The 23,166-nt window shown below is 47.4% G+C and overlaps 1 protein-coding gene across 1 annotated transcript in view; it reads right to left on the minus strand.

The window, feature by feature from the left end:
• Positions 1-21,666, minus strand: part of LOC144147073 (uncharacterized) — a 45,951-nt gene extending 24,285 nt beyond the window's left edge. Inside the window, exon 1 of the mRNA XM_077679112.1 lies at positions 21,509-21,666. Within this exon, the coding sequence (XP_077535238.1) occupies positions 21,509-21,665 (157 nt within the window). The 5' untranslated portion in view covers position 21,666. The remainder of the gene's footprint in view (positions 1-21,508) is intronic.
• Between the last annotated feature and the right edge of the window lie 1,500 nt (positions 21,667-23,166).

The raw sequence follows: 23,166 nt of genomic DNA on the forward strand, positions 1-23,166 counted from the left end.
CGCGGGCGTTTTTGCTTTTCGCCTCCATCAGAAAAGCGGCCGCCGCGGCCGGGAATCGAACCCGCGACCTCGTGCTCAGCAGCACAACGCCTTAGCCAGTCAGCCACCGCGGCGGGTAAGGCCCAAAACTGCTTTGTCTCCGGAAGTGACCGCGTCATCAGTGAACGCACGGCGGCGCGCGCTGCTCTGCCGTTATCACTCAGCGCGTCGCCGCAACCGATATTTTGTAAATCGTCTTTGAACTTCCCGCGCAAATTTCACGTGGTTCAGATGACTACGCAAAGAGGACGACGACGAAGGACCCGAAGGACCGATGAACGTGAAGCACGCAGAACGTGAAGGAACAAGACGCTTGCTTTCATGGATGCCTGGTTTTGCGTTTCCTTTATCGGGCGCCACTAGACGCCGAGGGCTGTTTTCACATACGTGTCTGGTGCGGGCTCGGCATCTGCTCATCCCATTACACTTTCGGAGCAGCGTCTCACGCGGACTCGGCAAGCGGCCGTGGTGGTGGTGGTAATTTATTTAAAAAAGGAGGGAAGAGAAAAGAACTGGGGATATTATTGGACTCAACGGTGGATTCTCCGTAGCAAAACCCGGTCCAGGGAAGGGAAATGGGGGCTCCAAAAAATAGCAAGAGAGAGAGAGAGGGAAGAAAATGGGAAGGATGAGTAGAGATCGGAACTCTCTATGTCGCGTTCGTCTCGTCAATGGCTCGACGGCTAGAAACGATGCACTAGTCATGTCACGACTAGAGAGTTGAAAAGTGCTGGAAGACCTCTCGTCGGATGGCGTCCGATCTCGTGGGGAACAGGAAGTCTTTCAGCTTATCGCTCTGCGCACCCAGCCGCTGGAGTGCTGTCCGGAGCTCCTCCCTCGCGGTGTCATGCTGGCCGCAAGAGCACAAGAAGTGCTCGAGCGTCTTGGACTCTGGGCAGTCGGCGCAGGTGGGAGACACCCGGTGGCCCTGGTGGTGCAGGTGGGTTCCCACGTTGCAGCCATTGAGCCGCAGGCGAAGCAGGAGCTACTGGGCGTCTCTGCTGCTGCGTGCAGGCAGGACCCGTGGGGCCTGACCACTGCCCACTCGGGCGTCGGGATGTGGACGCCTCCACCACTCGGACCAGGATAGTGTTCTATATTTGTATGTTTGGTTTCGGTTCCGTGATCACAGCCGCTCGTGGCGCCAGTGTTGTTTAGGTATATAAGAATGGGCAACTTTGAATAAAGGTGCTTTTGTTCCGATGTGTACTCAAGTTGTCTAGTCATTCCTTCATCGGTGGCACGCGGCGCCACTACATTGGCGACGATAATGGGATTCGAACCCACCCGGGCGAGGATGCTCGTTTAGGAGGGAAGCGTCAATTTGCCACTCCCAGCATTTGTTCCCACAGAAATCCACCTCAGCGGCACAAGTCGCCTGCACGACATCATTACGGACGTTTGTTCCATTAAAACATGCATTTGGTGAACCAGTTCATTTTTGTGATACACTTTATTGTTCCTGGTAATCATTGTGATATGATTTCTCTTTTGGGTTTGTTTAGGATGTATTCCTCTATTATTTAAATGTAAAAATATGCCAGAATATATCCCAGTACAAAACAATTGTGCTTTCCTGCCTCTATTAATAACGCCTGTATGCGGTAACGTCCCCTAAAAAAGGTGTAGCCTGGGCAAATAACACGTAATTAGTTGCAAGAGCAATTTGCATATATATCGTCCCTGGAGAAACTCGATTTCACGTTCGTGTGGGAAATAAGAGGCCACAAATCTGTAATTTATTAGTTTACCCGATCGATTTATCGCAGCCTTCTCTGGTGCCTATTCCCAAAATTACAAGCCTACGTTTTTCCCTCGGTTGGCACATGAACGTACGGGCGCACGTGCAGCTTAATGTAAGCGGCTGCGAATTCGGGGTTGCATGGATTTTTAACGTCGCTATACGTGCACATGCGCGCAACAGTGGTGTGTGTATTTTTTTTATTATCTGTACAACAACCTATAACGACATGAAGGTGAAAAAAATATGTTCAACAAAAACTTCAAAGCACTCTAAACTGCACGAAATTGAGGTAGGATACAAGTCCGCAGTAAATGCTCGCGCAGACAGCGCCGCGTAATGATTCACAACAAACGCGAACGCTAGCAAGCCAGCCCAGCGCTCGAAATAGCACATTTGCGAATGACACGTTCTGTATACCGCGAATCAGGCGTAAGCCTGCAGTGACTGCACGACCACAACTCAATCACGCGATTGCAAGAATCGAATTACTGTAACTGAGTAAGTTTCCATGCTCACGTTCGATTCTTTCGCGTTTACGAACACTCTTGAGATGTTGTAGCAAGCCGCTTCATGCCGCACACGTAAACAAACACCGCGCTATGCGTATGCGTGAGCGGCATCCACCCCGCACATTTAATATACCCTTGTAGACAAAACAATGTAAAACAAAACGGACTCAATTGGTGTGTGTTGGTAAAATGGGGCTCTCGAAATCCTATGAATGCAACCAAACTAAAATTGCGTGCAAAAACAAGACCAAACTTAAAGCAAATTGTCTGCAGCGACCAGCCCCTTAGCGTTGCGAGGGCGTCAGCTCTGATGGGGTCAACAATTATGGCGGCGCCACCGGGGTGTTGAAGGGCGTGGCACCGTGGGTGAGGAGAAAGTAAAAATGAGGAGAGCGGCGGAAAAGGAGGGAGCAGTTGGCGCTACCTTATATAGTTATTTTAGGGGCCTTAGGGTCGGATAAAGTCACTCAAACTTGGAACTGAAGTCTTAGTTCCAGTTGACATATGGTTTGAGTCAGTAAAAATGAGAGCTCAAGAACTCCGGTGCATAGGTTATATTCACTGGAGGGGCGCGCATGCGGGCAACCATGTGTGTGTGTGTCGAGGGGGGGGGGCGCCATGCCATAACCTGCGCGTCCTTGTTGCTAAGGCTACGTCGTATGCACTACCCGTGCACAGCTGAGGCGGCCACGACTACTACACGTCTACCGGGCTTCCCAAGACGCAGTTTGTGATTTTCTTGTATGAGCCGTGTTGGGGTTATTCCGTAACCGTTCGGTGTGCCGCGTTAATGTCGGTTGCTCGAAGAGAGTCGCTCTTCCGTCCAATGGTGCGATAACTTTGAGCCACGTTTCAACCCGTAAGTCATTACGAGAGAATACGAGATGGTCTTGGCTCAAAGGCTGCGAAGCGAGCTCGGTGCAAGGGCTGCTGTGCGGCAGCGGTTATGCAAGGAACAGCAGCAGCAACACTGTGCCCTAGCGGCCGAGCTCAAAAGAATTATTTCGACCGCATCGTGCAGCTTCCCACAGCCTACCTGTCACAAGACATGAGGGAAGTCGTCGGCACATATCAGCCGACCGCCAGCTGCCGTATTTTGGTATCGGCCACAGATTGCTCTGCTCTCGGGGAGAGCCTTCTCTTTTGGCCGCTCAGCCACTTGTGGATAGGTGTCGCTAGTCTGCAAGCTAACAATGGACGCACTACTACACTACAGTCGTAGCTTACTCGGTGTGCGCGTGAGCCTTACACTGTCTTTGGAAGCATTATTTTGCCTTTGTGCTGCACGACTCTGCTGTGGGCAAGGGGCCGGCACACCTGTGTCCATATGCGCGTCCGCCGGCAACTGCGCTGCAGCGTAGGCATTTCCTGCGTCGTGCAGCTTTCGTTCGCGACGGGGCTCCATTCCCGTTGCTGTTGTAGAGTTCCAACCGGAAAATAAAGTATCAGCACAAAATTTCACTGCCATTATTCATATATTTTGATGCCATGGCCGAGAATCGGGTGGTGATGGCGCAGACGACGAACGCGGGGCCTTTTTTCTGCGAAATTCGAATGCATGCACAGAGACGGCTCGCAGTATCATGGTGGTTTTCAGTGTTGCCAACAGAATAAAGTGGCCGCTAAAATTTTATGTGAATACCATCTATTCCGCATAGCGAGTGGGGCCTCTCGGGCAACGGAGATCAGTAAACTTGTGGCTTGAGGGCGTGATACTGCAATGCAGGATAATGTGGTACTTTTAAGGGCATAATTTATTCCCCTTAATGCCGCTGTGATTTCAGAGCCACGGGAAAATATTATCACGCCTATTTACCCTGCACCTATTATAATAAACAAAGCCGGAAGAATGTAGGGCTGGGAATCAGCATTAAATTACTTTCATTTTTTAAGAACCTCCAGAATTGGATTCTCGTATTGCGTTGCGCGCACCGTATTTATGTCTGTTATGTGGCATTTGATTTTAATGACAATCCTTTAAGTGCCTAAGTGAGCGCAAATGCAACTAAGCCAGGTATGGTGCGGAATAATTTTCATTGGTTCGCCGAAATACAGCTTCTAAATTCCAATTCGCTCCCTTCATAGCTAATAAGAAAATTCAAAATTCCTTGTTTAAAACAAAGATGGTTAAAATGCGACGCTTCCTACCATGCAACCTCAGTCAAAGTCCAAAATCCGAATTTTTTCGTCGGGCCGGAATGGTGCCACCCCATAGACGTCGGTTTCGTAACGCGAGACACCCGGGTTCCATTCTAACCACAACAGGCATTTCTTTTTATTGGGGGGTTCATTGTACAAGAGTCGCTTCCCTGCAGTGCGTTGTGTAAGCGTAACCGTGGACGGTACCAGGGAGGCACAGAAAGCTTTGCTTTAATAGGAACGCAATTTGATGCGCAGCAGAAGGAGAGGGCAACGCCTGATGGACACGTCCTGACGTTAGGACTGACGTCGCACTTTGAGCTCTAACGTCTGCAGCGGATGACCACTGTGTGGTGTACCTGAGGTATGACGTCACTTGACAAGTACTTACACTTAAGGTTGGTGTTACCTACTGGCAAGGATAAACATAGGACAGACAGACAGACAATGAACTTTATTGTATAAAGATAGGAGCTTTGAATTAATAGGAACGCAATTTGATGCGCAGAAGAAGAGGGCAACGCGTGATGGACCCGTCCCGACTTTAGGCCTAACGTGGCACTTTGAGGGCTAACGTTGTCAGCGGATGACCGTTGTGTGGTGTACCTGTGGTATGACGTCACTTGATAGGTACTTACACTTAGGCTGTTACCTACTGGCAAGGCTAAACTGGGAGGTTTGAATTAATAGGAACGCAATTTGATGTGCAGAAGAAGAAGAGGGCAACGCGTGATGGGCACGTCCCGACTTAAGGTCTAACGTGGCACTTTGAGGTCCAACGTCGTCAGCGGATGACCACTGTGTGGTGTACCTAAGGTATGGCGTCGGTTGACAGGTACTTACACTTAATGTTTGTGTTACCTACTGGAAAGGGTAAACACGAGGCTTTGAAATAATATGAACGCAATTTGATGCGCAGAAGAAGCCGAGGGCAACGCGTGATGGACGCGTCCCGACTTTAGGCCTAACGTAGCACTTTGAGGTCTAACGTCGTCAGCGGATGACCATTGTGTGTTGTACCCGAGGTATGACGTCGCTTGACAGGTACTTACACTGAAGGTTGGTGTTACCTACTGGCAAGGCTAAACATGGCAGCCTTGCTTTATCAGAAACGCAATTTTATGCACAGCAGGAGAGGGTAACGCGTGATGGACACGTCCCGACGTTAGGCCTAACGTCGCAATTTGAGATCCAAAGTCGTCAGCGGATGACCGCTGTGTGGTGTACCTGAGGTATGACGTCGCTTGACAGGTGTTTACTCTTAAAGTTTGTGTTACCTACTGGCAAGTCTAAACATGGGAGCTTTGCTTTAATAGGAACGTATTTTATCCGCAGCAAAAGAAGAGGGCAACGCCTGATGGAGACGTCTCAACGTTAGGCCTAACGTCGCACTTTGAGATCCAAAGTCGTCAGCGGATGACCGCTGTGTGGTGTACCTGAGGTATGACGTCGCTTGAAAGGTGTTTACTCTTAAAGTTTGTGTTACCTACTGGCAAGTCTAAACATGGGAGCTTTGCTTTAATAGGAACGTAATTTTATCCGCAGCAAAAGAAGAGGGCAACGCCTGATGGAGACGTCTCAACGTTAGGCCTAACGTCGCACTTTGAGGTCTAATGTCGTCAGCGGATACCCACAGTGTGGTGTAGCTCGGGTATGACGTCGCTTGGTAGATCTTTATGCTTAAGGCTGGGGTTACCTAATGGCAATGCTAAACATGAGGTGTTAAGCCTAGCTTAACATTGTGACATATAATGTTGTAAGTCGGCGTGTATTAGACAAATACTCGTTTTGCTCTTGCTTCAAGCTGCGGGTAACCCTGGCAATTGTGACACAACAATGCATATTGTTAGACATAAACTAGTAAAATAAGGTGCTACCCGGCACTTCCTTCTAAATTAAACTAGCAGATTATGACATACCACGAAGTAGAATGTACCGCACCGGTGTAACGAAACAAGGCTACATAAGGGATTTGTGCCTGAACTGTCAATAGCGCCAGTCCTTGCAGTTAAAGAACACGGAATGGTTTCCATGCGTGAATGAATAATAAGGGTGAAGGACAACTGCTGATTTGATTTCTTTTATCTTGACTGGTTTTATTGTTTCGATCGCTGCCTGTCAATGACGTATTTTTAATTTGCGTTATTATGATGTTGTGACTTTCGTTTTGGCTAGGGTTCTCTTGCAATACGACTGCTCTGTTTCGTGTTCCGTTTGATATGCAGCGGTATTCCGACTCCCTTTTTCTGGGATTGTTCTTGTGACATTTGCTCCCAAGTAATAAAAAAGTGCGAGAGTAGCACAGCTGGTAAAGCACTGTACAGCTATCGTGCAGACTAGAGTACAAATTAAATCAGATCGGACGTGTTTTTCGGTTCGTTTACCTCTCGCAGCAGCGTCTAATTTCGTGCCCAGACTAAACAAGGACCGCTCTTCGAAGAATCGGTACCTCAAACTTCTGCCTTAAAACAATTATGGGGACGATTGTTGTGACATTGCAAAGCGATGGGGCGCGCAAGTTAAGGAGTCGCAACAGCTGAAAGAAAACACGGGTTCCAAAATATTTCCCCTTTCCACCTCATCGTTATTCTCATCGATCGACCACCGTCATTTGCGAAGCAGTTTTAACTGCTAACGCTGTTTTTGTTAGGAGGACTGGGTAAATCGCAAAAGCTGCCCAAAGGGGTGAAATTATGTTACGAGATTGCGAGTGCTCGTAAATGAATAATTGATATAAAACTGTCGTACGCCGTTACTACATATATAAGATTGAACATACCGGCCTTTCTCAATATATAGTTGCTCTGTGTCCCTTTGTATGGGTTTTTTGTAGTGTTCGTAAACTATTGGTACTAGTAATTCTAAAAAAAGAGAGAAATAACGTGATTTATTAAAGAGGCGAACTAAAACGCTCTTGCTGTCCGCCTCGCTGCAGGCCTGTGGAGGGCGGGTGGGATGGAAGCCCTAATACTTGTAGTGGCTAGCCCCTAGTAGGGCAGCCCATGCATAACCTCCTGTGCGTAAATCTGGCAATAAATGTCTGCGTCTAGCACCACCGCTCACTATCGACCCACCTGCCTACTTAAGTAGGGCTTGGAATCTCGCCAGCGACCTCGACACGCTTGGACCTGTAATTTGCTGCACATCCCAAGGACCCTCCTGCGCATGCGCGGGCTCCACGCCGATGTTGGCTGCGGTTGCCTCATCGCCTGTCCGACTCCGTAAGAGTGTTTTTGCTTGTGTGCATTTCGCTCTGCTTTGAAAGTTGTCGAAGCCTCTTTGGACTATTTGAGAGAATGCTATGAAAGCACTCGTCGTTAGTCCAGCTTGTAGTGCGTTGTATGATGTTTTTAGGAGGAGGAGGAATGCCTTTAATGAATGAAGAGAAGTCAGCCTGGCAGCGAGCTTGGCTTGCTACTCCACATGAACATGAGATGTGCGAAAGTGAAGGGAAACGAAAACACAAAAACTCACGCAGACACTACAAAAGCAAATAAGCACACAAACTGACAAATGCAGGATCATGCACACGGCGCACAAACAGAAGTGAAGTTGAGGCACACATTCACAGAGTTTCGTTCAGGCCGGAGTCACGGAGAAATGACACCAAAGCCCGTGTTCTCCGTGTTACCGCGGCAGTTGAGTGCCAAGGACCAATGGCGTCAGAAAGCTTCAATGGTGCATCAGCACGCAGTCCCAAAGTTGTCTTCCAGGTTAGCCACGGGGTGTCATAACGGGGACACACACACAGAACATGTTCTATGTCCTCACGGACACTGCATACTTGACAGTGAGGGGAGGCAACCCGGCGCGTCTTGTGCAGGTAGTGGCTGGTAAAAGCGACGTTGAGGCGAATGCGGTGAACGACTGCTTCGTCGCGCTTTCCCAGGCCACACGGCATTCAAAAAGTGCAGGCGGGATCGATTCTGTACAGTGGCTGATAATTTTTTGTCCCGTCGGTCCATGTGGAGAGTTTTGTCCGTCCGTCCATGCGACACGGAGTACGCAAGTGTCGCGGCGTCACGTCTAGAGAAAGGAATCGGGATGATGACACTAGATTGGGTGTGGGCCGCGCAAGCTGTTTCGTCGGCCACCACATTCCCATTCACCCCACAATGTCCAGGTAGCCACTGTAACACTACCTCGTGAAGCATTCTGGCAGCTTGTGTATGCAGGGTGTGTATTTCGTGGGCTGCAGTTGCTCGCGCGGGAATGATGCTAGTTGCTGTAGCGCCGCCCGTGAATCTGTGAAAATCACCCACACAGAAGCTTCTTGCCCAAGAATGTACTGCAGAGCGGAGCGCAAGGCAGCAAGTTCTGAGGTCGTTGACGTTGTTTTGTGGCTTAACCTGGCCGCAATTGCGGTGCGCGTTGATGGAACCCAGATTCCGACAGCAGATGATGTGGCCGTCACCGATCCATCAGTGTAGATATGCTTGTGGTTAGGGTAGCAATTCCACATGTGCTCTAGAGTGAAGTACTTTAGGGCCGGAATTGGCAACCTTGATTTACTGCTGATGCCCGGTATTGTGGTGACGATTCGCCAGGGGGAGTACAACCAGGGCGGGAGATGAAGCGGCGCAGGGCACTTCTGACACAAGGGTGGTAGAGTGTCTTGTACCTCTAAAGCAGAGCTAGAACTCAGCGGATGTCCATGGGCCCTAGTCGCCAGCCGCAGATGTAGGCGAAGCTGCTCCTCTTTCACCAGTACAGTGGGTAAGAAGCGCCTAGACTCTCGTATGGTCCCCAGCGTAGAAGTTGTCTTCGGAAGACCCAGACAAAACCGCAGAGCTCGGGCCTGCATACTTTCTAACAGCCTTGTGTTGGTCTTGGAAAGAGGGCCGAGTACTGGGAGGCTGTATCGGAGCAGTCCTTCACAGAGTGCCGTGTAGAGACGTAGGAGGGGCCCAGCAGAACAACCTCCTGAGGCGCTGGTCAGCATGCGTAGCACCTGAGCAAAGGAGCCCAGTTTCTCCTTCAGGAGACGAACGTGGGGGGACGACGTCATCGACCTGTCAAGTGTTACGCCCAGGAATCGGTGTGAGTCCACAAAGGGTATGGGGACCCCTGCCGCTGAAAGATGATAGCGGGAGACATCACGCCTGGTGAAGGCTATTGCCGCACATTTCCTAGCCGAGATTTCGAGGCCACGTCTCGTCAAAAAGTCCGCTATAGAATTGATGGCTTTTTGAAGGCGAGCTTCTAAAACTCGCCTGTTGCGGCCAGAGCTCCAGATGCAGATATCGTCAGCATAGAGCGATATTACGACAGTGTGTGGCACGCACTTCTCCATTCCAATGAGGCTGATATTAAAGAGGGTTGGGCTTAAAATGCCGCCCTGTGGCACACCTCGCGTGACATTGTGAGGGGCTGTTTCGCCGTCTTTCGTGGACATAAAGACGGATCTGTCAGACAGATAATCGGATATCCACGCATATATGCGACCTCCGATGCCTACCGACTCCAATGCAGATCTTATTGCCTCATGTGCCGCACAGTCAAAGGCTGCTTTAATGTCAATGAACACTGCTAGAGTGATGCGACGCTGGGCTTTCGCACTCTTAACGTCATTGACAAGGGCAAGCACGTTGTCGATGCTGCTGCGGGACTGTCTGAATCCAGTCATCTGTGGGGCATACACGTTCCGCTCTGTCAAGTCCCAGTCTAGGCGAGCAAGGACCATCTTCTCCATCAGCTTCCCCACGCAGCTCAGGAGTGCAATGGGGCGGTAAGAATTAATTTCCGTAGGGATTTTGCCGGGTTTGAGCACGGGAAGAAGGCGACCGCGCTTCCAGCCCGGTTCGAGGCGGCCCGTTTCCCAGCTGTGGTTGTATGTGCCGAGAAGGAAGCGCTTAGCTTTGTCTCCAAGGTATGACAAAGCTGCATAGCTTATGCCATCTGGGCCAGGTGCAGAAGCCTTGTTTACGGAAGACAAGGCAGCAAATAGTTCTGCCATTGTAAATGGCTTGTCCATGACGGTTACACTTGCAGAGGGCGGAGAGACATCGGTCAATCTGGCAGGTAAGACTGGAGCCGAGAAGGCTGTGACCTTGGCGCAGAAATCTTCAGCGACGTCTAGATCACGGCGGTAAAACCGTGAAACATTCGCCCACACATTATATGAAGACTCGACACGTCAAGGCTCTCCACCGCTCCGTTGACAAGCCAGTCGATGACGTCGAATGTCTGTGGTGGTTATGTAGGGGTTGTTTTCCACGATTGGAATCTCCATGGGAAAGTTGGCGAATTCGGTGTGTGACATTTTAGTCACCTTGGCCATCGCCTTCTGCAGAGCGTCTTGTGTCGCGTACCCCCGGTACGTGTCCTGAGCTCGCAGGTGACGAACGACCTGTTCTTCATCTTCTCCTTGTTGGGTAGCAACGAACGCGTTGAACGTTTTGACCTCTTCGGCCAATCTTTGGTTGGCCAATCTCTAGGGGGATCGTGCCACAATCATCATTAATGTGCCGTGCCGTATACAGCAGCAACGAGGGACGGGACAGGGCCCGAGAAAAAGGAACTTCACCGTTTTTTAGGAGCTTCGAAAACGACGTTTTCATATACCCTATTGTTAAGTCAAACACCTGTGTCGATAAAGGGGATAACGACGACAACAAGGATTACGTTCCTAATCTACGAACGAGCACAACGAGATTGCTTGCTTGCTCAGTGCACTACCGTACTTGTTCAAACAAAGCAGGAGAGACGGACTTCGCAGCACCGATTCCCGAATATATCGCTGTGCAGCTGAAGCGAGGAACTACTTAAATGCATTGCAGTGATTCATAATGAGCTTTAAAGCGCCGACGCGACGCAGGCAATTAGGCGCGCCGTAGTAAAGCGATCCGGATTAATTTTGACCACATGGCGATATTAAACGCGCGCCGAAATCTCAGACTAGGCTACATTAGGACATTGTCATAATTACTCCGAGAGTCTCATATGCCATTGGTGCTTTATTTGTGTACTTCGCCATTCCGTATCTCGCCTTTTGTGTCTCAGTTTTACTGGGTGTTCGTGTAAAGGTGAAACGCGATAGTTTGCTGTGCTGCTAGTTTATTGCAGCGACAAAATTCCGTTGAGGCATCTGCACCTTCCGAAGCTTGAGATCATTATAAAGGACACGCAGTGGGAATTCAAAATACCAAGCATTGAAGGGAAGCAGTGGTACCACGACCATATTTTATTGACCTAACACGGTGTACAAATCCTTCCGTTGGTGAACTAGAGGGTCGCCCTGCAGGCGGCAAAGTGAGCACGAAGTCTGGTCTTCTCTTGCGCCTGGAAACACAAGGAGGCACCATTTTAGTTAAAAAGGAGGCTCTCTTGTTCTTTTAATTTTTGCACAGTTTTTAAAGCAAAGCTTTAGTATTTTCATCGCTTGGTCTCGCCGCGGATGCGGAAGTTCCCCTTTTGGCCGTAGACGCACCCCCTGCGCCGCACCCTTTGAAGCGCGTCGCGTGATTCGCCGGGCCCGCTTTCGGCGCTGCGCACAAGGCCCCGTTTTCAGTCGTTTTAGTCATCTAGCGGCGCGGCCGCCGCGGTTGTGGGTGGTGAGCGGCTGATCGACAGCCGACCAACCTCGCCGCCTCCCACGCGTGCGCCGCGGCGTCGTCTCGGGCTACGTGACTCGCTTTGCGCCCGGCGAAGAGAAACGCCACGTTCGCCCAAAATGAATGCAATCTCGGCCTCCTTCAGAGAGCGTTGTTCGGGACAAAACCGCGTTGAGCCGTGTTTGGCAATACAGCTACATCAAAGGTGAACAAAGCGAAATCCAGACTCCTCAAGACTAAGCCAAGCTTCTGGTTTGCCCAAGGTTAGTTGAGCTAAGTCCCAGCCATTTCTTCTTACTAGCCCTGCTGTTCTGGAACGTCTTCCGGCATGGTATCTCGGTGGCTAATACCGTTGCGGGTTTGCTGACTTAAGCTCTCGTTTATGAATGAAGCAGAAGAAAACTTACATGAACGACCTTTCGCTGCGCGTTCAAAGATTCAAGCAGGACTAAAGAACATCGTAGCTATTGTTGACGGGACGTATGGAATAGCTAGGGTGTAATGTCGGCTCTGAAAATGCAATTTCAATTTGGAGGATTCTTGAAAAAACAAAAACGTATATAATTTAATTTTCTCCTAACTTGGCTGCCACCAAAGCAAAAAAAAACACTCTGGCCTAACGTCATACCGTTGGGTCGGCGCACAGCGGGCACAGCTCTTAAATCTGCATTGCTCACTGTGCGAAAGGTACACAAGGATGCCCGCACCACGGCTCTTTTTCTCCGGCACCGGTAGGTAGGATGAGGCCCTGTAATTTCCCGTCCCTCGAGCTTGTGTTGTTTGAGCGTTTATTACTTGAATCAACAAACTAGGCCAACTCTCCAATTTCTTGACACGCGTATACACATGTTCCTTATATGCAATTTTGAGCCATTGTGATGCCTTTTGCCTAAACGCCGTGAGATTTAGTAGTTTATCGCACGAGCAAGCTATTTATGAGCACTAGCAGAACAGGGTGAAGTGAGTCTTTGCAGATACATCGCTCGTGCTAAAATGCTCCCTGGCCCTTAGCCAAACAAAGGCTAGAAACGTCAAGAGCAAAGTGACCAGGAATTTTTAGTGGTTTGCTAATGAGTGTAGTGCAGCGCTTTTCACCAAATTACACTTGCACAATTTTACTAGACAGGAAACTCTCTTTCTTTTGCAAATGAAACGAATACGTTCTAGGCTTTATAACATTACTCTCGAGCGCAGCTGTTCTGGACGTCGTGGTTGATTGCGACGGAAAGGAGGTCGAACAGGGCCCATACCGAAGCAAGAACAAAAAAGACCACGTTGTAGTTTGTGAATCCTCGGCGATTGTGAATCCTCCGCGATTACTCACGTGATTAGCCTCTTTCTTCTGCCGCACTACTATTTTCTGACTTGGCCGCACCCTCGGAGAAATGTTTGTTCAGTAACTTCCGCGTGGGCTGTATAAATATTATGATATTGAACTTGGCCAAGGCGAGCGTTTAGCAGTGCTACTTTTCAGCGCGAAGTGCTTCACCGTTAGCCTGTGCGCGCGTGATACAAGTTTGGTGCACTGCGGTGAAGTTTCGTGTGTGATGTTTCGCCAGCGCATCGAAGTTTCGACAAGCCGGGGACAGGCTGGCCACGCCCTCGAGCCGTTGTTTCACGGACAACAGCGCGGCAGATGCGGGAACCGTTCGAAATATAGTTATAGCAAATCGTGTTCCAACAGGCCCGCCGTGCGTTGGACCCTCCCCTTCTCGTCATCTCTCCTCGGCATAGCATGCACTGGCTTCTGCAAACGCATCACCTGACTTACAAAGTTTTTTGTGTGTTTGTGTTTTTCGGTGGCGTTCGCACCACGCTGCAAGGCTGTGAACCGTTGGGACTTGTGGTTATAAATTCTCGCCCTTCGGCTCGTGTGACAGCAGTTAGTCGGAGAGCGCCAAAATTTAAACTTGTATTCATCGATAGCATACTATCGATGGGATTAGGCGCGGTCACGAGAGTGTTCGAAATGGAGGCAGCTCCGCTGCAAACTCGCCCACGAGGCTACCATGGTATTGACGGAGGTCGGTTGTGAGACGACAGCCACCGAATGTACTCTGAGCACAATATCAAGGATATATGGTTCAGATGACGTAAGCTCTTTTTGCAAAGTTTACAGCATATTGTACGTCACCACCAAAGTGTGAATTTACTCACAGTCGTCTATCGTACACATTGCGGGATGAATTGCACTGCTTCGACGCGTCATCATCTAATCCGCATTCCGGTTGTTCGTATTTTACGCATGCGTAGCCATATATGACCTCAAATCGCTATAAGTGATTTTCACGTGCGCACAGCTGGTGAGGGAGAAAATGTACACTGCGTGTTCAGCTCACATTGACTGAGCATGCAAGAACTTCGCAGGACGAACTTACCGAGAAAAAGTCAGCGTGCTGCGCCTGCGAACAGAAACCGAAAAAAAGCGATTAGCCGGCACCATACTTAGCGAGATTCAAGGAATAGGAACGCGAAGAACAATGGCGTTTGCGTGATTTCTTTTCTTGAAAGTACCCTTGAAGGCCCCGGAAAGGGGTATTACAAAAGCGGAAGGGGGGGGGGGGCAACTTAAAAACCAAAACAAAAGTATGAACCATACTGTAACACACTGAAAAAGTGGTACGAAGTATTCTCAGCGAGTGTACATACGTAGGGAAAGCACATCAACGAAAGTAACGTTATATAAATAAAAAAATGCAGCATTGGAGAGAAAAAGAATCTAGGTGACACTAAATGGAACAGACAAACATAACACTGTTGGTCGCGCAAAGTGTTTACATGTCTGGCAGGGCTCAGCAGCTCTGCGTAGTTACTGATGACGGCATTGTGGCAAGACAAGTCGGTTATTTTAGCAAGCTCTTAAGGAAATGCCGAATGTTTCTTTCTCGTTGTTTTCCGCACTCTCAAGAGATATTGTCCCGGGGAAAACAGTTACCGCTCATTTTCGCGCTCGTTTAATGGGCAGATTCATTGTCGGAGTCTTGATTAACGCAGTTGAGTTCCCTTCCATGATGCCTTGTAAGCCAAATAAAACGGTGCGAAACACACCCCAAGGGAACAACTTAAAAATGTTCTGACAGTTCTTCTTGTTCCCTGTGGTAGTGATACTTGTATGGCAGTATGAGGGCAAGAACAACGACAAAAAAATTTAAACAAGCTTCAAGCCATTGTGAAATCTTCGAAAACAGCGAAGCTGTGGGTTATCTTTAGAAAGAGTCCGCTCATCTTTTACTTCTTTCTTGTGCGTAATTTTATGGTTGTCCAATCAACTAATTTAAATATAATTTGTTTCCGCGTAGTTCCGGTAAAACAACAGTTACAGCCGTGTTCTGTATCCAGACTCCCTCCGTAGGTAACCCTGCATGTATTGGCCGCGGATAATAATTGTGCAACTTTACATCTTCACTGTGAACTAAATACGTCACGTAAACGAAACTCGACGTAACGCTGGTGTACCTGAGCGGCTAATTGTCCTTAAATGTGTTTAGGGCTACGTTAAATGCCACAAGAGTTGAGCCATTTTCTGGAATCATGCTCTCTCCGCCGATACTATGCAAACCCTATTTAAAAAAGCCAGGTTACAAAGACCAAGCTAACAGGGATCCCCTTAACGACAGCTTCGCCTGTTAAAGGAAGCGCCTTTCTATGAAGACAGTGTTCCAGGTGCAACATAAGCCGTCTTCCGCCGAATTACGAAGGTCATAGGACCTTTTTTTGTATGAAGTTTTTCTATACGGCAGCTGCTTTCCGCCCGTCAGAGAGCGTTGCATGAATCACGATACCAGTAGACGCTATCGCCAAACCCAGACTTAGAACCGCTCCAGTGTTAAACAACGCCAGGAAGAATCGTCTTGGCTCCTTGAGAAAGCGCACAACCAAGCGACGCTCTTCCGAAATGAGAAACGCGTGCTTCCAGGGGGACACGCCACAAGCAAGATGACAATGCGGGATGGCGTGCTCGGCACACCAGGTACCACACTCACGTGGGTGTCGCTGCTCAGCCCGCAGATCTTGAGAAAAACGCACTCGATGTCTGCACACACGACCTCCGACTTGATTTGACGGAACTTTGCGAGAGTCTGCGATCGTGAATAAATACAACATACAAGTTGCTCTAGATTATTAGACTAGCTCACCCAGAACCGAATACAGTCAAACTTCGGTATACAAACCAACGCTCCTACTACGAAACCGCCTGTACAACCAAGCATCCTATATGAAACACGGATTCTATACGGCCTGGCTAGTAGGCCCCTACAGCGGAAACAACTACAGCGAGTTTGTCTGTTTAACGAAGAAATTTATGCGTTCCTAATCGCTGAATTATTGTTTCATAACAAATATATATATATATATATATATATATATATATATATATATATATATAAATATATATATAAATATATATATATATATATATATATATATATATATATATATATATATATATATATATATATATAAATATATATATATATATATACAGGGTGTCCCAGCTATCATGTACCAAGACTTAAAAAAAGAGCGATAGAGTTACTCGAAGAAAACCTAGTGCATAATGTTTGCGGTACTGTGGAGAAGTGGACAGCATTTTTTTCGTTAATTATAGTTAATTATATATTTGTAATTAATTATCTCACTCGGTAATTACTGTCCTGATCCCCAAAGTGTCAATGAAGCACTTGTAGGTACCCGCGAGGGGCATCTAACTGCGGTATTTTCAGCGAAGAACTATTTGCGCACTCATTTATTCTGGCTGATAAAGAAAACCCGCGAAATATGAAAAATACCACGTGACCACGCTCCTGCGCGTATCGTAAAGCAGCGCCCCCAAATAAGTTGATTGAAAACAACTACTTCGCCTGTCACCCGCCCGAAGAGACAGCGTATCACCTTGATAATGGCATGCATGGAAGGAGCAGCAACAGCAAGATTCGCGGTGCGCGTGCGCAGATAAGGCACAAACGCGGTCGCGATTTCTTCTTTCTTTTGTTTATTTCGTTCTGGCTAACTCAGACTCAGCCTGTTTGAGGGAATTGCTTTACGATGCGCGCTCACGCGCGCGGAAGCGCCGTCACGTGGTATTTTTCATATTTCGCGCGTTTTCTGTATCATTCAGAATAAAAATTCCCCGCCAAACGGAGTTGAGTAGCGGGGTAGGGGCTGGCGCGCGCATGCGCCGTTTAACGCTACAGAAACGCACCGACGGGATGTTGTCGGTGGTCCTTGCCACGTGGAGCAGTGCTTTCTATGCTCACCCGGACGCATTGACTAAAACGCAGCCCGCTTTACGGCCGCACGACACTGCCTGTTCAATGCAGACTCCGATTTGGACAAAAAAACAGGTTAAAATGGCGTGATAAGTGCTTTCGCGAATCATTTCTTCCTTGTGTACATTCACACATAACTGTGGCGGAAATGCGGTCGTAAGTGAACTTCCAAACAAGCCAGCCATTTCTTATTCCAGGCTCCAAGATTTAAGTCGTCTTTGCCTTGCTATTTGCCAAAATTTAAACCTTAAATGCTGAGATTGATCATTGGGGAGAATAGTCGAATGTCCCCCCGAAAACGAGCACTTTTCATGCAATACAGACATTTCTCTTTGTCGAGTGCGCCTGACGTTTTTTCCTGAGCGTGACGCTTGCCTATATGTAGAAATACATAGTAGGTGGAGTTTGGCTTTGACCTCACAGGAGAACATTTAGAAAAAACAGCAACTTTAAGTGGCCATGTTTCATCAGGTGCAATTAAGTTCCAGATACCGCTACGGACTCACCGGTTCGCCCACGCGAGCCCTCAGGCATTCCACAAGCTCTTCCCTCGATTCGGCTGGAAGGCCTGAAATTGGAAGGAGCATGGTTTAATCCAACGCTGCTAAGATATGTTCTATTTATGAAATGTAGAGCCACATCATTAAATGTGTCACTCAACCGGCCCCCGATATTCGTACTATCCAAATGAGCCTATCTTCGAAATTTGAATTCTTCCTTGCTGCGATGCTACCAAGTGCAAGTTTTGGCTACTACAAAAACTCATTGTCAAACCAAAACCACTGCTGGAAAAAAGTGTTTTTCCAATTTGCTATTGGAATGCTTTACAAAAGACTGAGGTCGTGAGCATCAACTAAACGCTATGCTCGAAGTGCCTTAAGTAATTGCTTAAAATTTATGTGCCTTAAATAGTGTACGGTCGAACTGAAGTATCGCTTTCAGCAAACATTTTATGATGATTAACACTGTATCGAATAGTGGCATGACTGTGTAAGTAGCAAAATATGAAGGAAGCTCACGATATCACGTAACACCAGAAGGTAGCGAAGCTGTACGCACTCTTCACGACCATCACGAACGTTTAAGTCAGGATTGCAGCCAATTTGCTTCTCCTTCGATGCCAAAAAGACATTTGCTCCATCATTGTTGGCATAAGTCTGAGTTACCATTTTTTTTTGTTGAAGTGATAATCATTGGACATCACCTTGTAGAGGCGTACGCTATGCTGTGTTTTTCTGGTTCCGAGTAAGTCTTACCACTATTATGGCCAATGGTTGGAGTTTTTCTGGCCAATCTTGGCGAATATCTTGGCTAATCTCGGCTTTAAAAACGTGCGCCGGGAACTCTGGACGGTCGCCGCGAGGCAAGCACGAACGAACGCTCGGCATTTTCCTGTTACAGAAAAACGATTTAGCGAGGCGGAAGACACGGACAATAAAAACGACAAACGGGCGCCAGTGCCCGTGCCGTCCTTTTCATTGGCTGTGTCTTTCGCGGCGATAAATCTTTTTTTCTGTAAAATTAACCAACTCGCCCAGCAACACGTATTACGGCATTTTCTTGTTTTCTTAACTGCCGGGCCATCGCAGCGATCTTGGCCAATCTCCATAAGTTAATATGCTTGCTTGACGAACGTGCGCAGGTGGCGGTGGGCGATCGTTGCGAGGCGCGCACTGGCGAGCGCTAGGCACTGTCTTGGCAGAGTCCTTCAATGCTTTGAAGGACTCTGGTCTTGGTTTTGTTGACTGCCGGGCGGTCGCCGGGGGGTCCGCGCTCACGTGCGCGCGGTCGGCAATTTCTTGGTATTTTTAACTGCATACAAGAAAAATTACAATTTGCTAAACAGCTTCAGGGTTACTATATCGCAATAATTTTACATGTTGTTAATTGCCACCAGAACATCAGAATAGCTTCTCGCGAATTTGAAGATTACTATGTGTTGTAATCGAATTACGAGAAAGGCTCATGTGACCATATTTGCATTGAAAATACTCATTTCGGAAAATAACCATTTAGACAAACAAACCCACCCGGGGCTTTTTAGTGCACTACCAGAGGTAAACCTACTATGCATTGATTGTTTCGGTATATATATATATATATATATATATATATATATATATATATATATATTAATATACTATTTATTTATATCGCGAATCCGAATAGGAAATGAGGGGCTCGTGGAGGTAGGTCATTCAAACAGTTAAAGAATTTAGAAAAAAAGAAAGTGGCGAAAAAATGCCCGCCAAGTGGGATCCGAACCCACGACCTCCAGAATACCGGTCTGGTGCGATGACCACTACGCTACTGACGGGGCTATTTTTCCCTCCACTTTCTGGGGTATTTATATTAAGGTATTTTTGTTTCCTGCGCTTGGGCGTGGTAGCCAGCGCCACTCGGACTACTCGGGGTGAAGGGGACCTTCTTTTTAACCCCCGGGCCGTGACTCGAGTGTCTACGATATGTCGAGAGTGGTCGACCAGCGTTGAACCCTCTTAAGTTCCCTATGGCACCACGACTGCCAGAACCGAGGCCCTAGCTATGCACGTAGCGAATCAGAATAGGAAATTAGGGGCTCGTGGAAAACCTCGGAAAGGAAAGCGGAAGATGCGGTAGGTCATTGAAACAGATAAACAATTTGGAAAGGAAGAAAGGAGAGAAAAAAATACATATATGTATACATACATACATATATATATATATATATATATATATATATATATATATATATATATATATATATATATATATATATATATATATATATATTGATTGATTGATTGTGGGGTTTAACGCGCCAACGCAACGCAGGCGATGAGGCGGGCTCCGGATTAATTTTGACCACCTGGGGATCTTTATCGTGCGCCAAAATCTCGTACACACGGGCGTTTTTGCTTTTCGCCTCCATCAGAAAAGCGGCCGCCGCGGCCGCGAATCGAACCCGCGACCTCGTGCTCTATATATATATATATATATATATATATATATATATATATATATATATATATATATATATATATATATATATATATATATGCGGATGAGGTGAGTTTACTGATATAAGGAGAAAGCCTTCCACTATCACATTGAATGTTTTTGCTTCAGTAGTTTCAGTGGCATACATCTGATTAAAGAAATGGGCCATTAGCATTTAACTAATCAATAAAAAAATATTTGAAGCCTTTTATCGTTATTTTCTATCCGAGACTTGTTTACTACTCGTTGACCTATCCTTCCATGCACGAAGACAAAATACAACTTTGTTTAATTTCAAAGAACTAGCATTCAGTATCTCACTCAGCTCCATTACAGCCACAAAAGGTGTTTTTTTAACCAAAAAAAGCAAGAAGTATTTAAAACTTTCAAATTTTGCGCCACAGTTACGTGTTATGAGCAAGAGTGACGTCATACGGGCCAACAATAAAACTTAATTTTCAGTCTGTTAACTGCAGGTTAGCATTCAAGTGATACGGTCAAATGGAACTAGAAGCCCCATTACAGACGTCCAGTCATATGTCGTCGTGACAGGTCAGTGAGGCGGCCGCCCATCGCACAAACAAGGTTCCGTGACGTCATAGAAAAGTTGCGGGATATTGGCTAGGGGGTCGCGACTGCTTCACACGTTTTCTTTAATATCTCTGTTATTTGTTCGAAGATTTCGATGATATTGGTATCGTTGTTATCGGGACTAAGCAGTCTTTCTAATAAACCCAACTGGTATTTTGTCTTCATGGCTCTTTTAGGTTGAGTAAACTGCAGCTTTCTTTTTCAATCATTTACAACCACTTGTTTTAGCTAGCGACGTCACGACAGACATTGGAAGGACATTCGCGCTGCCAGACTCTGCACGAAGGCAATACATAACCCTAATTGACACCCGGTAACAGCATACAACCATACAACAGCAGACAACCAATCGTGCTGGCCTTGATTGTGCATTTGGGTAAGCGATATTTGAAAGTCGCGGCCTAGGGATTTTCGCGGCCGACATTCACGTACGGGATCATCCGAATTGCAGCTACGTCAACGTAGGGCACGCGTATGTATTAGTAGAGCTGTTCACGGAGCCCATTCTTTGATTGGTTTATTGATTGATTGTGCGGTTTAACGCGCCGACGCAATGCAGGAGATGAGGGGCGCCGTATTGGAAGGCTCCGGATTAATTTTGACCACCTCGGGATCTTTAACGAGGAGCCCATACGTAACAAGTCGTCCCAATGCACGGGCAATGTAATGGCGTGCGGCACTCACTGCAGACGCCGTCCTGGGCGTAGGCAAGGCCGATGACGGCGAAGAAGGCGAGGGCGAAGGCAGCCTTCATGGTTGGCGGTGATGGTGCGGTGCGGACGGTGGAAGGTGAGAATGTAGCTGTGCCGTACTTTGGAACGCTGGCGTCTTTATAAAGCATCTTGCCCCGATACTGGGAACCCCGTTGTGCTGGCACAATTCATGATAACGTGCTCTCCGAGACCCGTCGCAAGCGGAAAGATAAGTGGGTTTTGGATGATCCGCGTCCTCCTTGAGTGCGCGCGTACCTTTTCTCTCGCGTATGCAAAACAGCTGAGGCACAACACTTGTGTGTCTCTGCCCTGAGCACTGCCGTGCCTTCTCCTCCACAAACTGACAGCCGCCAAGACAAACGTATTTTCTTCTGTTTGCGCGACGCGGCAGTCACCACCCCTGGATGCGGTTGATATCGGGAAAAAAGCAAGGAAGCACTTAACACAGCTTACCCGTGTGATTGCGTTTTCCTTACACCTGTAGTTACAATTCGTGCCCAGAAAGCATTTACAGCCGGCGAGATAAGCGTATTTTTCCCTTTCGTGCGCTGCGGTATGAAGCAGTTCCGGAGGCACTTTATCGTCGCCGGGGTAAACAGCTACACGCAGACGCCGCCCACTGGCACTGAGACTGAAATGATTTATAGGGACGGCTCAGTTCTCGCTTATCGAAAAGCACCAAATGAAATTTAAAATTGCTGCTTCATACAGGGTAGTGAGTTGATGTCTTTAATTGAAGGGGCACAGTCAGCTTCTGTTTTACAATTACTAGGAACGCTACATTCCACCACACACAGAGTGCTTTGGGCAGTAGTATTGAAAGTACCTATAATACCGCCATAAAACTGGATGATCAACTACGTACTTTTTATATCTTACCTTGATATATTTCTGCTGCATTTACTATGTAATTTTTTTTTAATTTTACATTCTCCAGATGTGAACTAAATAAAATGGGGGATATAGTGCTAGTCATAAAGAATATTTCACTAGATATCTTGGGGTGAAGGAGTGCACAGTTTCATTCTTATTGTTCATGGATGTTTTGTGAAATCATCCCAATTTACGTAAACTGTGTCTACAAGTGTTCTGCGCGTGCGCTTCCGTTCATGTGCATATGCGTGGGGAGTACACAGGCATTTGCACACGCATTTGTACATACTCATAAATGCGAGCGCCACCCGGTGACCTAATCTCTGTATCCTCACCATTTTTGCAGCTTTTCCTCACGACGTGTTCCTAGCGCTGGGCATCTTCTTCAGAAAACCAGTACGTGGCATTCCCAGCGAACTTGGTTTCGCCGATTATTTTCACCCGAAGCCTTAGGAAAACCTATAGTATGAAACCAAAAGCAGAATTCATTCTCTGCAAAGAAGCTGAGTTCTGTCGGCTGCGTGCAGTGTTCAAAATTTGTAGCTTCACGGCAAACAAAAGTTTCCCCTCATCGCTTGAGATAGCGCAAATTGGCGTTATATATAAAATAAATGACAAAATTAATCTTGACAAATACAGGCCTATTTCTACTTTAACCTCTCTTCTTGATGTCTCAGAAGCTTATGCATTCTAGGTTTGCATCTTTTACAGATGAACAGCATTCATTAACAAGCACCACTACGGAGTTCGACGTAA

The sequence above is a fragment of the Haemaphysalis longicornis genome, unplaced genomic scaffold, assembly GCF_048455015.1.
Source record: "Haemaphysalis longicornis isolate Haplotype H1 unplaced genomic scaffold, Haemaphysalis longicornis Haplotype H1 scaffold_7, whole genome shotgun sequence".
In the NCBI taxonomy this organism is placed as follows: Eukaryota; Metazoa; Arthropoda; class Arachnida; order Ixodida; family Ixodidae; genus Haemaphysalis; species Haemaphysalis longicornis.